At 36.1% G+C, this 13,154-nt stretch overlaps 1 protein-coding gene across 1 annotated transcript in view; it reads right to left on the bottom strand.

The window, feature by feature from the left end:
- Positions 1 to 207: 207 nt before the first annotated feature.
- LOC131968374 (serine/threonine-protein kinase 4-like) overlaps positions 208 to 13,154 on the bottom strand; it is a 34,990-nt gene continuing 22,043 nt past the window's right edge. The window contains exons 10-11 of the mRNA XM_059329203.1: positions 10,920 to 11,068; positions 208 to 4,553 (exon numbers count right to left, since the gene is read on the bottom strand). Coding sequence (XP_059185186.1) covers positions 4,395 to 4,553; positions 10,920 to 11,068 — 308 coding nt within the window. The 3' untranslated portion in view covers positions 208 to 4,394. The remainder of the gene's footprint in view (positions 4,554 to 10,919; positions 11,069 to 13,154) is intronic.

Genomic DNA, 13,154 nt, shown 5'->3' with positions numbered 1-13,154 from the left:
GTTCAACTTTCCTTATTTTTTATTTGTCTATTTATTCGACAAGCAAACAAAATAAAATTCACAAACTAAACATCAGAGATCTCAAACATCTGCACAACTTCCACGGCATTCTTTAAGGCAGAAAAATAAACTTCAGAAACTTTGTATCAGATCAGGCATCAAACATGAAGTGAGCAGCAGATTCACATGCTGAGAAACATTTGGACGTAAAGCTGAAACTTTACCGTTTATTGTAAATCTCAAAATTATTCATTCATTTGTTCACTTTTCAAGGCGTCACAGTTTTATACTGAGGACGTTTTTTGACTTGAACTCTGACTTATCAGACGAAACATAAAACATCTGAGAGGACTGAAGATGCATTCAAACTAAATAATAAAATAAATTAAACACTTGAGAAAAGATTATTAAAAACACTTTGTGTTTCAGCAGGATTTAGACATTTTAACTGATGATTTCAGCCTCTTGTGCTTCTGAAACATCAGCTGCTCGATATGTTTTATATTTTCATTGTGCACACTTTTTATTCATCTATTTATCTATATTTTTTAGCACCAAACATTAATAATCGGTGTCAGAAACCTTCCCTTCGTACAAAACAAACCAGCAAATATCTGCAGTTTCAGTTCCACAGTAACCAGTAATTATTATTACATTATTATTATTATTAGTGTCAGTTTCAATGACCTGAAAATCAATAAAAGCTGTTTTTGTTGTTGACCCAATTCCAATTTTGCTGCATTATTTAAATAATAATTGAAACTTTAAAACAATTTACGAATGGGAATTTGTGTAAAAAGTCTCACTTTTAAAAATCAAATCAATTAAATTCATATTTTGTTAATGGGAAACTGTGAAACGTGTCACAGCGACCTTCACCTGCAGTTTGTTTTATATAAAAGAAGTTTCAACAGAAAACAAATTATTGCAAAAACATCAGAACAGTTTAATTTGTTAAATATCCAGTGGTCACGACTTTATTTCTGCACGTCACTGCAACAAACAGCTCATGCATCATATTTAATAACAATAAGGCTGCATTATTTTTAATATTTTCCCTTTTTTTCTCTCCAAACAAATTATCAAGCATATTTCTGCCAATATAATGAAAAAAATAAAAACGCGTCCTGTGCTTGAATCTCTAAAATAATGTCAAACTTTTTCTCAAATTAATGAGCTAATATCTTTAAGAAAGTTTCTCAGTATTAAAAAATAATTCATTAAAGATATTAAATCATTATTTTGACTTATTATAAAAGTCACAGTTTTAAGAACATTTACTATTATTTTGAGATACTGAGTCGAGATTTTGAGGTTTAAGTCATTATTTTGAGAAAGTTTCTCATTCATTTTTGAGATACTAAAATATTATTTAGAGAAACTTTCCTATTATAATGACTGACCTTTTTTTAATAACAAGGCAAAGTTTTTTTTACTTTAACTGGCAGAAATAAGCTTTTAAACATTATATATTAAGATAAAGATTCCCTTATTAGTCCAACAGAGGGAGAATTGAACCTCAGTGAACACAGTGTGCTGAGGAGCAGTGGGAGGTTCAGTGTAGAGGTCGACTGATATATCAGCCGGCCTTTATATCGGGCCGATTTTTGAGTCCGATCAATTATCACATTTCACTGAGCCAACAGCAGGCAAGGCTCAGTGCAACATCTGCCATTCTCTGGTGAGCTGCTGCTGATACCAGAAAAAAGAAAAACACATCAAATATGTGGATCATCTGAGGCGCCACCACCTCCAGGCCTAGAACAACATTCACATTGTTGCTATCCAACTTTAAATTGAGACGTGTGTAACATTTGTTATCATTGTGTCATTTTTATCATGTAAATGGAGGGAGAAAAGGCAATATCGGCTTCAAGAATCGGCCCAAAAAAATTGGCAGCACATATCGGGGATCGGTTAAGACTGATGTCAAAATAATCGGTATCGGCATCGGCCTTAAAAAACCTGTATCGGTCGACCACTAGTTCAGTGCCTTGCTCAGGGGCACTTCAGTCCGTGACCTGTCAGTCGTGGAATCCAAACCGGCGACCCTTCAGTTACAAGCCTGATTCTCTGACCTCTCGGCCACAGACCACCCCGACACAACAAGCATTCAGAAACATCATGACAATAACATCCAGAATAAGGCAGAAAGAAAAAATCCCTTTAGTTTTGTTTGTAAGACAGAAAATGAAGCTGAAGTCGTTATCTCACTCAGAATAACGTCCGGACATCGTTTTGTTTTCATGTCTGGACTTTGAGCTCAGAAACATCAGAAACTTGTGCTGATAATATTTAACTTAATGAAAAGTCCATTTTTGAACCGTTTAGAATACAGAAACAGCTCAGAGTGAATATATTTACATCTACCGTCTCTAAACTATCTGATTATTTTTACACCCCTGAGGAGTTCGACGACCTGAGAACCACCGTGACCTTTCTGTGACCTCTCTGTGACCTCTGAACCTACGTAGAAAAATAGAAAAGTTTCTGTGCTGATGTAGAAAATGGAGGAATGTTGGAAGTGAAGGTGAATCAGAGCCAGCCAGCTGCAGACTCGCTGCCAAATAATAAAACTAATAAATCCAGGAAATAAAAGCTTTGTTGACTCGACTCCATAAATCCGTCGACCCGGTCTTTGTTTTCAGCTTACGGAGGAAAAAAAAATGATGACGGGTACAGAATTAAAACGTTAAGAAGCAAGTTTGAGGTTAAACAAAGTCGACTTTCCATCTCATTAAATAAAATTAAAAAGTTTCATCCAGAAGAAAAACAAAGATGAACACTTTACAATCCAGTCGTCCCCAAACTGTTCCTGTTTACATCCTTTAAATGAAACAATTTAAATTAAAAAAAGATTATTTGTGGACCTGAAGAGGTTAAAGGATGCAGTAAAACATCTGAAGAATTAAAAGGTAAAACTGCTTTAACATTTAATAAATGGTTTATAAAACACAATAATGTGTTAGTGGATGCTGCTGCATGAACACATAACTGATATTAATAATAAATGTCTTCATGAGAGACGTTATAATTGTTTAGAAATAAAAAAGAATGTTTGCAACGACAAAGTGTTTTATAAACCATTTGAACGTTAATACACTGCTGATAAATATGGAAGCCCATTTCTGCCAATGTGATAAAAAAACCTAAACAATAAATCCTGTGAATTATTAGAATGAGAAATTTTGCTGAAATGCAACTTAAAATAATGACTTTCTGCATTATAATATTGAGGTGGTTTCTCATTAAGGTTCAGAAATGTGTTTTTGTTTTTTTATTTATCTTGGAAACTCAACTCTCGTCTTTGAGAAAACCTTAAAACATGTTTATAATATTTTTTTTATTGCTTTTTTTTTTAATCTTAAACTTAATCTGATTTTATCTGTTTTAATTAGTGAAACATTTTTTAAGATTGTTAAAAAAAAGTGCCATAACTTTATTTATCATTATTATTAGATAATAAGTCACTATTCAGAGAAAGTTTCTCATTCATAAAACTTTTAGGATCTGTTTTCAATTTGAGCATATTACCAACCTGGAAAACAAAACTGTTAAACTGAAGCGTTTCCCAAACTCTAAACACTTCTCATTAGAATCACTAACATGATCATTTTTTTATTATCTTGTTTTCTTCTTTAATGGTCAGAAACGGGCTTCCATATGTTCTTTTATGGCAAAAGAAGACAAAAATTGGTCTAATAACTTTTCTAGGACAAATTTGTTGAATTAAAGGCCTCAATATTAAACTAAAAGCAACTTGTACCGAGTTAAATAAATATAGTTTTCTTAATCAAGTGTTACAGAGAAACATTTTAACTTTAGAGTGATGAAGCTTTAACCTCTCAGGACAAACGAGGAAGATTTTCTGAGGTTTTTTGTCGTTTTTCAAAAAGTTTCTCACACCTTTGATTTTTCCCGGAACAAACTAATAAACAGCATTCTGCGTTTTTCAACTTTTTGTGTGTTTTACAAACTTTTTCAAGACGAGGAAATCAAACCCTGAAATATCCAGCAGCAACGAGGACAGAGAACAGCTGAGGAGTTTCAGACGAGTACCTCAGTCGAGCAGTTGAGAAGAAAGTTGTACCACAAGATCAGAGTAGAAAACTAAACTAAATCATCACCGTGTTGTAAACTGTAACAATCCTGAAACATCAGAAACTCAGAGTCCGGATCGGCTGCTGATGGCGTCGAAATCAAACCGTTAAAACTAGAAACACAAAAAAGGTGTTGAAGAGAAGACGGATCTCAAATCAAAAAGATGTCAATAATAATCTGTGACTCAGCTCTTTGGAAGCTCTTCTTCAGCAGTCTGATGGTCAGAAGTCTCTGACAGTTTCTACCTGCTGCTGCAGAGAACAAAGAGTTAAAAACATCCGGCTGTTTCCTGCTCAGAAGTTCTGCTGCCGGCGTTTCTTGGCCTCGATGGCGTCCAGGATGGGCTGCCTCTTGGTCTGGTAGCGCTGCCGGATCTCCTCGATCTCCTGCTCCATCTGAGGGTCGAGGGAGGCGAGACGCAGCCGCAGCTCCTCCACCGTCCACGAGCTCACCTGCAAACACACCAAAACCATCACAGTCTGTCAGACAACAACACAGAAACATGAAGGATCCAAAGAGAACGCAGCTTCAGATAAGACTCTGTCAAAGAAATATAAAGAAAGATCTTTTGGTTGTACAAAAAGTGCTTTACAGACTCAGTAGTCAATCAGTAAAAAGATCAGATTAAAATCTGTGGAAATAGTTGGTTAGTTTCTTTGTTGTGATGCAGCAGGACATTTTGTATTTATTGTTTATTTTTCCTGTTTTATTGGATTTATCGTTATTGTCTTATTATTATTCGTTTGTTCTTTATGTCCTTGTGTGCTGTTTCCTTCTTCCAAAAGCAATAAAAAGGAAATAAAAAACAACAACAAAAAACACAAAGTTGTCCTTTTTTCATATATTTATTATAAATCATAGATTCTGTTTATGTTTCTATGCTTACTTATTTATTTCCTTGTAAATGAAAAGCAACTTTCGCAGAATCAGTGACTTCTTAACATTTCTTAGACTTCTTTCAAGTGATCTTGTCTCCTTTTTTAATAACGTTTTTACCGTTTTATTGTCTTTATTGCTTTTACTTATTTATCTGCCTTTTGTGTTTCTTTTAAGTTTTATTTTTTGATAAATAATGCATTTTCCTGCTGATTGTGTGTCTTTGTCTTCTTGAATTAGTTGATGAAACTGATTTTGTCTTGCTTGACTTTGTAAACGCTGCTTCTAAAAGTGCTTTATAATTAAAGTTACTATTAATATTCCTCCGATTCTACTGCCTGATTTCATATCATTTACAAACTAAAAACTGCACAGAGTTTAAATTCACCATGTAATGTTTATAAAACCTTTAAGGGTCACATGTGAGTGTAGCTCTCCGGTGTGTTCGTGTGTAAAGAAACTGCAGCTGGAGGACGACTCTCAGATCAATATGAGTCCATTAATGGACACTCAGGAAAATCTTTACCATAACCTAAAAATACCTGAAGCATGACAGCGATCATCGAGGCGTCTGATCTCTATTTTAGTAGCTTTCACGAAGCCGCGCTGACACTCATTGAGCGTCTTCCCTCCGTGCTGCTGCAGCTTCCCTCGGGGGGATTCCCCCTCTCCGCTTTTACCAGCAGCACTTCACCCTGCACATATTTATTACCCACAAATCAATGCAGCTAAAATAAACCTGGCGTCCACCGGAGAGCAGAGCGAGGGGACGGACACTCGACTCGCTTCAGAGCTCCAAATATTTCAACAGCGTTCACTAAAAATGTATTTTAATTAACCTGAAATGATCGATTAAGTTCACAGGAATACACAAACACAACGTAGGAATAGAAATGATGGAAAATTTCCTTAAAATATACTTAAGATCAGAGCTTCAATTAGCTCTCATTGATACCAATTATTCATTTACAAATTATTTTCCCAAGATATCAATTAATCTTTCGAGAAAAATTGCGAAAGAAAAATGCAAATAAATGCTTGTATCCATCCACAGCCTGAAGGTGAACAGTGTTCATGATTTTTCCGTCCGATTCCTCATGTTTTGGATTCCTTACATGTCAGCTTGATGCAAACTTCCAGGGTGTGGTTGAATAATTTGGGTGAAGAAACACAGAAAGGTTTGAAAATATTTAAGGATTTTAGAGTTTTAGGAAATTGAATACAACCTCAAATGAATCTTCAAAACTGTGGTAAACCCTTTGTCTCATACATGATGCATTAAAAACATGAGATCACAGAGTCTAATGTCCATTTAACCAAAACTTTAACCAACGTGTTCCCTGCTGCAGGTCTGCTTTTTACAAAATAAAAATCAGAGATCTACTGGGGTTTCACAGCAGGACGACTAAATCTGCCAAACTCGTCTCTTAACCAAAACCGTAAAAACAGAAATTTTCCTATTTCCGATGGTCCTTGAACGAATCATGTGTGACGAATGCTTCCTTGAAGAAAAAGTGACCAAAACTTGTGTTAAAATGTTATGTCAGAATCTCTTTATTCTACATGTTTACCTTAAAATAAAGCATTTGCACTAACCAGATCCTGTTAAAAACATCACATTTTGCTCCTCAGAGATTCTGTGAAGACATGATTGATTCAAAAAAGTGTTAAAACCTTTGTCTCATACAGGAGACCACACAGTCTAATGTCCAGTAAACCAAAACTTTAACCAACATGTTCACTGCTGCAGTTCTGTTATTTATAAATAAAACCCAGAGATCTACTGGGGTTTCACAGAAGGACGGCCAAATATGTCAAACTCGTCTCTTAACTAACAAACTCTGACAGAAAGTTTGACTGTTTATTGAACCTGCAGCAGAGATTTAACCTTCTGTCGGGATCTGTGAGACAACACGACGATCTCCTTCAGGTTTATTCTGAGGAGACAGGAAGGACGGAGAGAAGGAGCCAGAGAGGACGTGAGACGGAAAAAAAAAAGAAAACCAATAAGGGAAGAATAAAAATAGAGGAGAGAATGGAGCGATTGTGGGAGATTGGTTGTTCTACGTCTGCTGCTCATAAATAATGGAGCTCAGTGCTTTCCACCACATGTTATATTCTGCATATAACAACACTGAGCTGCCTGCATGATAACATATTAACTATATGTTACCATATTAACTATTAATATGGTAATAATATGGTAACATTAACTAATGTTACCATATTAACCATATTAACATATTAACTATATGTTACCATACTATATGTTACCATATTACCAGCTAAAAATACAATACAACATTAGAGTATGTGTGAGTATAAGCCCTGACCTGTACCTGAGAGAGAGAGAGAGGCAGAAAAATTAAATGATAAAGCTCAAACTGATGGAACCAATCAGACGACATGCTGCTGTTTTTGGATAACTACATTAAAAAATCATCTGGGAGCAAAATACAAAAATAGCAGACCGATCTAAAATTAAACACAGTCGACATGAAGCTGTCAACAAGCTGCCTCAAAGTATTAAACATGCAAGAAATTAGCTTTTTATCTGCACATTTGCAAGTCTAATGAAGGATAAACCCCTGAAGAGAGAGATTTATGTCGTCAAGTGGATCCCGTTAGATTTTACTCTGAATGCTGCAGTGAAGCTCACACACAGCTTCTGTTTCTACTGAACTCCTGCCGTCTGTAGCACCGTTACAGAGTTAGAAACTCAACTGGGAGCTTCAAAAGTAAATGTGACGCTTTTACACACAGAAGATGTTTAACTTTAACAAGAAAAATAAAAAAGTGTATGTGAGTGAATATTAAAGAAGTGAATAAACATGAAGTTTCAATACTGCAATGCAATATCAAAGTTTATGATTTCAATATGGATTCTTTATAATCTCATTATTCACTTTCTTTAATTAAGACGAGCTGCTGAATAAGTTATGTGAAGACGTGGCATTGAAATAGTTATTAACAAGATATTCTGTCCATAAAGTGGAATGAGAACATTGCGATTTTAGGGCATTTGTTCAATTTCTGAACCCAAAAAACTGCATGTGTATTCAGATTTCTGACAGTCCTTGAACAAATCACGTGTGACCAACGCTTCTTTAAAGAAAAAGTGACCCAAACAAAACTTAAAATGTTGATATTTGTGTTAGAATCTTTATTCTACATGTGTCATTTAAAATAAAGTGTTTGCACTAAACAGATCCTGTTAAAACATTAAATTCTTCTCCTCAGAGACACAGTGAAGACATGATTGATTCTGCTGAGACCAACGGTCATGTGACAAATATTCACTGAAAATCTGTTTACTTTTTTTATGATTGTGATGTTTTATGAGGTTATTCTGCACAAAGACATGTTTGAGTTGTTCCCACTTGATTCCACAGAGCTGCAGGACTTATAGTTTATATTAGAGTGAAAAACGAGGCCACGGTGAGAGGGATTTAATAATGAAACACAGAACAGAAGCAGCACTTCTGAAAGATGGAAAAGATGCATTTTGAGTCTTGGAAGGTTTAAATGATTTATCGATCGCTGATCTTTAAAACAGCAAAAAATGATTTAGAAATAAACTTAAAATCTGCATCTCTTGTTCTGGTAATTAAACGTTTTGTGGCACTTGGGCTCAATCATTTTAGTTTGTTGTGTCACTGTTTTCTTGTCATTTTAAGCAAGGCTTGAAATAATAATAATTATAATTTTTTTCATATTATTTTATTTTCAATTACAGACCGTTTAGATGTTAATGAGCTTTTTCTTCCCTTCAAAGTCAACAACAGGAAGAAGTTCTGATTAACCCAAATCTGACACCACTGAGCTGATCCTCTGACTGTGTGTGAGACGTGTATTAATCCTGACAGTGTGGAGGTGTCACAGCAACGTGCCATACGCCTTCTGAAGATGATGCTGTCTCTGTGTGTGTGTGTGTGTGTGTGTCAGCATGCATGTTCACAGTGAAACAGTATTAAAGATCCAACAGAACAAGAGTGAAAATCAGGGTCATGCAGCGGTTACCTGTCACTGTCTGTTAGTGTAACAGCTTCAGATGCACACGAGCACAGATCCAAGTCTCAATAGGTTCACGTAACACACACACACATACACACAGCTTTGTTCTTTATAGACAACTACATCCTGATGCACCACCGTACAACTCCTCACTGATGAATACTCGTCTAAAACTGCTGGTGAAATCAGAACCATCAGTAAATTGTTGTCTCGTTGTTTAAGAAACAAGAAGGTTTATTGTTCAGATATCTCTTTCAGAAAGAAGAGGCTTCTGAATATCTAAAGATGAGCAGGCAGCCGGGTGGTCTGGTAAGAGAAACCACCTCGTATTTAAAGGTCACATATTTAATATTTAATTCCTCCAGCAGCAGCAGCAGCCATTTGTCCTGCTTAAATGTCTCTGAGTGAGACAAACAACCTGCTTCTTCCTTCACTCTAATGTGTTTCCACAGAGGCAGTCACAGCAACTTTTTACTACTATTGATATCAACAAAATTAAAACAACAAACTATTTTTTACCTTTATTTATTCATGGAGTTTCTCTGAGAGAAATGCTCTTTTTCATGGACGTCCTGATGACATTCACAGCTCCATTCCAACTACACACAAACACACTGAGGCCCTAAAACCCCACACAGTCTGAGTTAAACAGCTGCTCAGTGTCCCTCGAGATTTATCCCAACAGAACCAGTACCTCATCTAACCTTCAGGCCAGGTCTCTTGAAATGACACAAAAGCTAGAGACGTTTAATAATATGGAACTTATAATGTGGACGAATGAATGATCACGATTATTCAGAGCTACAGATGAGACACTATGAGGTCAGCACGATGTGAATATTGGGGCAGAAAATGACACAAAATTTAACTGAAATCTGAAACTGAAATGTGATTTAAAAATACACGTAGAAAACCCCATAAATAAAAGCAGGTTGTTTTGGATTGTTGAATCACAGCACAGCATCTGTGTCTTCTTATTTCCAATTTATTCATTCATTCATTCATTCATTCATTATCCGTAAGCATTTATTTGAATTCGGGTTGCTGGGAGCTGAAGCTGGTCCCAGCTGACACTGGGCGAGAGGTGGGGACACCCTGACAGGTCTCCAGACTTTTTCTTAGCTCTTTGTCTTAATTTTATATTCAAGATTTTCTAATCCACACCCACCAGTAAAGGCAAATAATAGAACAGCTAGAACCACCGGTTACAGTCAGAAAATACCATCAGTTTACTGAAAGGCAGCCCTAAACAACAAGATCTCCAACCTAAACGACAGAACAGACCGTCTGTCAGCACCACCCATAGACTCCTATGAGCGTTTGAGGGCTCACAGTACAGAGCGAATCGTTTCTTAAAATAGCACACACGTCATTATACATACACATACAGTTCACTGCTGTGAAAAAGATGCAGTTTCTGTGGATTTAGGCTACAAAACCTCTGAGCTAGGTTTAGGGCAGAACCCTTCTTGGTTAGACTGTAAAAGACAGTTTAAACAGGAAATAAATGATGGAAATGCTGAAAGTGAAGTCGTTACGAGGACAACATGAGCCATGGAAGTTGCGTAAAAAAGTGGTTTACTTTAGTTTTCACACGGAACATGAACATCGTTCTCCTGGTGGAAGTCACACACAAAACATATTGATAGGGATGCTTTAAAAATGTTAAAGAACTTTTGGGTAAATTAAGTTCTACACAGTTAAAGCCAAGGGTTCAGGCTTTCAGGTGTTTTTTATTTCATATTTCTATCTGCTACCGAGGCTCAGAAATAAACTTTTTAGGAAACGTTCTGTGCAGTTTTTCAGGTTTTTGGCAGGTTGTTTTAAAACAATGCTGAGATTTTAGAAGGAGTTTTTCTAGAAGGTGTTAATGGCTTAAAACCAGGTGAAACTGGTATAAAGAGACACACTCGGTGCTCCTCACTCACCACCTCCAGGTCTCCTTCAGCGGGCAGTCTGCGGTTGTCTGCGTTGTTTTCTTTCCCTCCTGCGTCGTTGTGGCTGTTGGCCTCCTTCTCTTTCTGCTCAAAGTACTCGAGGAAGGACGGCTTGGCCGGCTGCATGGTCTCGTCTCTCCCTGCAGGACACACAGTCAACATTTAATCTGAATCTGAAGAAACATGTTCATGTAAAAACACATGCAGGAGTCTACAGAAAGACTCACAGTAGATAAGATAATAATTTTTTATGGCGTCGTGTTTTTGAGTCATAACACTGAGACGTTTTAAATGTAAAACATCTGGAAGAGTTAATAAAAGACGCTCAGTGTTTAAACATCCAAGATATTTTGAAGCTATAATTAGAGCAAAGACTTTGAAATATTTCTGTTTAAATAACTGACATACTTCCAGTCACCTCCTTATTTAGAAGCTTTCAGAAGAATAATGCTTCATATCTACAACAAACATCACAATTTAAGATTAGAGATTATTATTCAACAGGACACAATACAGAAAGACTGAAGCACAGAGCCTTTAAAGTCCCTCTGATGCTCTACTTTTGTCTCCTGTTTGCACTCAGTTTAAAACATTTAATGGAGAATTAAATTAGTTTTAACATTAAGATTTCCTTTATAAGTCCCACAACAGGGAGATTTCCAGAGTTACAGCAGCAAAGTGGATAGCAAAATAACAATAAATAGTAAACAGCAGTATAAACTAGAAATATAAGAACGGTATTAGCAAATAAACAAGTAAAAATTATTTTTAAAAGTATTAACAATTTAAACATTAATTTAGGACGTTTTTTAAAAATGCAAAAAAAGCTTGGAAAGACATTAGAAGCACCTCATGCATGATTTTGTTTTTTCTTCAGGGAAACAACGTTTTTCAAGAGGAACCCTTTTGTTGTTCATAAAATTGAAGTTTGGCAAAAGTTAGGTTTCCACCTTTTTAAAAAAAAAATTTGTCTTTGTGTGTTTGCTTTTGTTTGTCTGTCATTTTATTGTTAAAATAAAGGAAAACCGGGTGTGGCATCACTTTATTTCACATGAGGTCACTGCAGCAGCTGTTAGTTCTGTGTAAAGGAAGTATCGACACATTTCCTCTCAGAATCTTAGTTTCTGTTCACCGAACTCGCTAATGTGTATCAGCCTGGAAGCTCTTAGCTCATTTTTTTTATTTCCAAGGGACGTCAACAATGAGAGCAGACCAACATGTCTCTGAACAGACCTCCAATCAATCATAACTCTTCATATCTCTTCAGATCACTAAAACGCGTTTCTGAAAACATTTGAAGAGAGAAACAGGTGACACACTAACAGAATCCTGATTTATATTTGACAGTTTGATCTGAGTTTCCTGATGTGCGCTGGCATCAGCCTTCCTTAATATGATTTGTTTAATTTTTTATAGATGAGATCTTTAGATAAGCCTGTAATGGATTTTTACCGCACCTGCACATTATATTTTAATTGCAGTTTTTTTTATGGCTTTTTTTTTCATTGTGCGAATAAAGAGCTAAAGAACCTAAGAACCCTATCAGACCCCAGGACCCTATCAGGACCACACGCAGCAAATACAAATGGGCTCCATGAGTTTCCAGGCTAATATTCTGTTGCAGCAGGAAAATACATAAGAGTGTAAACTCTTATTGTAACGATGCAGTTGGTGAGAGCAAACACACTAAAGCATGTCCTTATAACATGATTGCTAAGAAGGGAACAGCAGCATTTTGCACAAGCAGAGAATCAGTGTTTAATTTAATAGAGCACAAGTAGTGAAACTTCTTTCAACCAAAAAATCTGTCTGCAAACACAAATGTTTGCTCTGAATCCTCGACAGTAACAAACTGAGCATGTACCGGGGTTACATGGGGAGAATTTCTCTTCCAGGATCAATGACGTGTTGCATTATTAAAGCAGCAATAAGTACAGAACAGGATTACCATAATAAATCTGAGCTAATTCAATACGATTATTGATCAACACCAGAGAGTCACTGGGCCGAGTCCTGAGATTTGAGCCTTTTAAAGCTCGGAAACAGAAAAGACAACGCTGACTTTAAACTAAAACTCTGAGGAGGATAGAGGCCACAGAGGGAAGACAAACAGTGTGATGTGGCTGCAGCTTCGTCTTTAATCTTATTAAATTAATAAAATCCAGCACCATTAATAACGGCGATGCCTTTTAAAAATCAACAGTTATTCATAATGTCCGTTCAGCT

Source organism: Centropristis striata, chromosome 3, assembly GCF_030273125.1.
Source record: "Centropristis striata isolate RG_2023a ecotype Rhode Island chromosome 3, C.striata_1.0, whole genome shotgun sequence".
Taxonomy (NCBI): domain Eukaryota; kingdom Metazoa; phylum Chordata; class Actinopteri; order Perciformes; family Serranidae; genus Centropristis; species Centropristis striata.
Note: the sequence above shows the minus strand (reverse complement) of the source record. Positions and strands in the feature narration are given on the sequence as shown.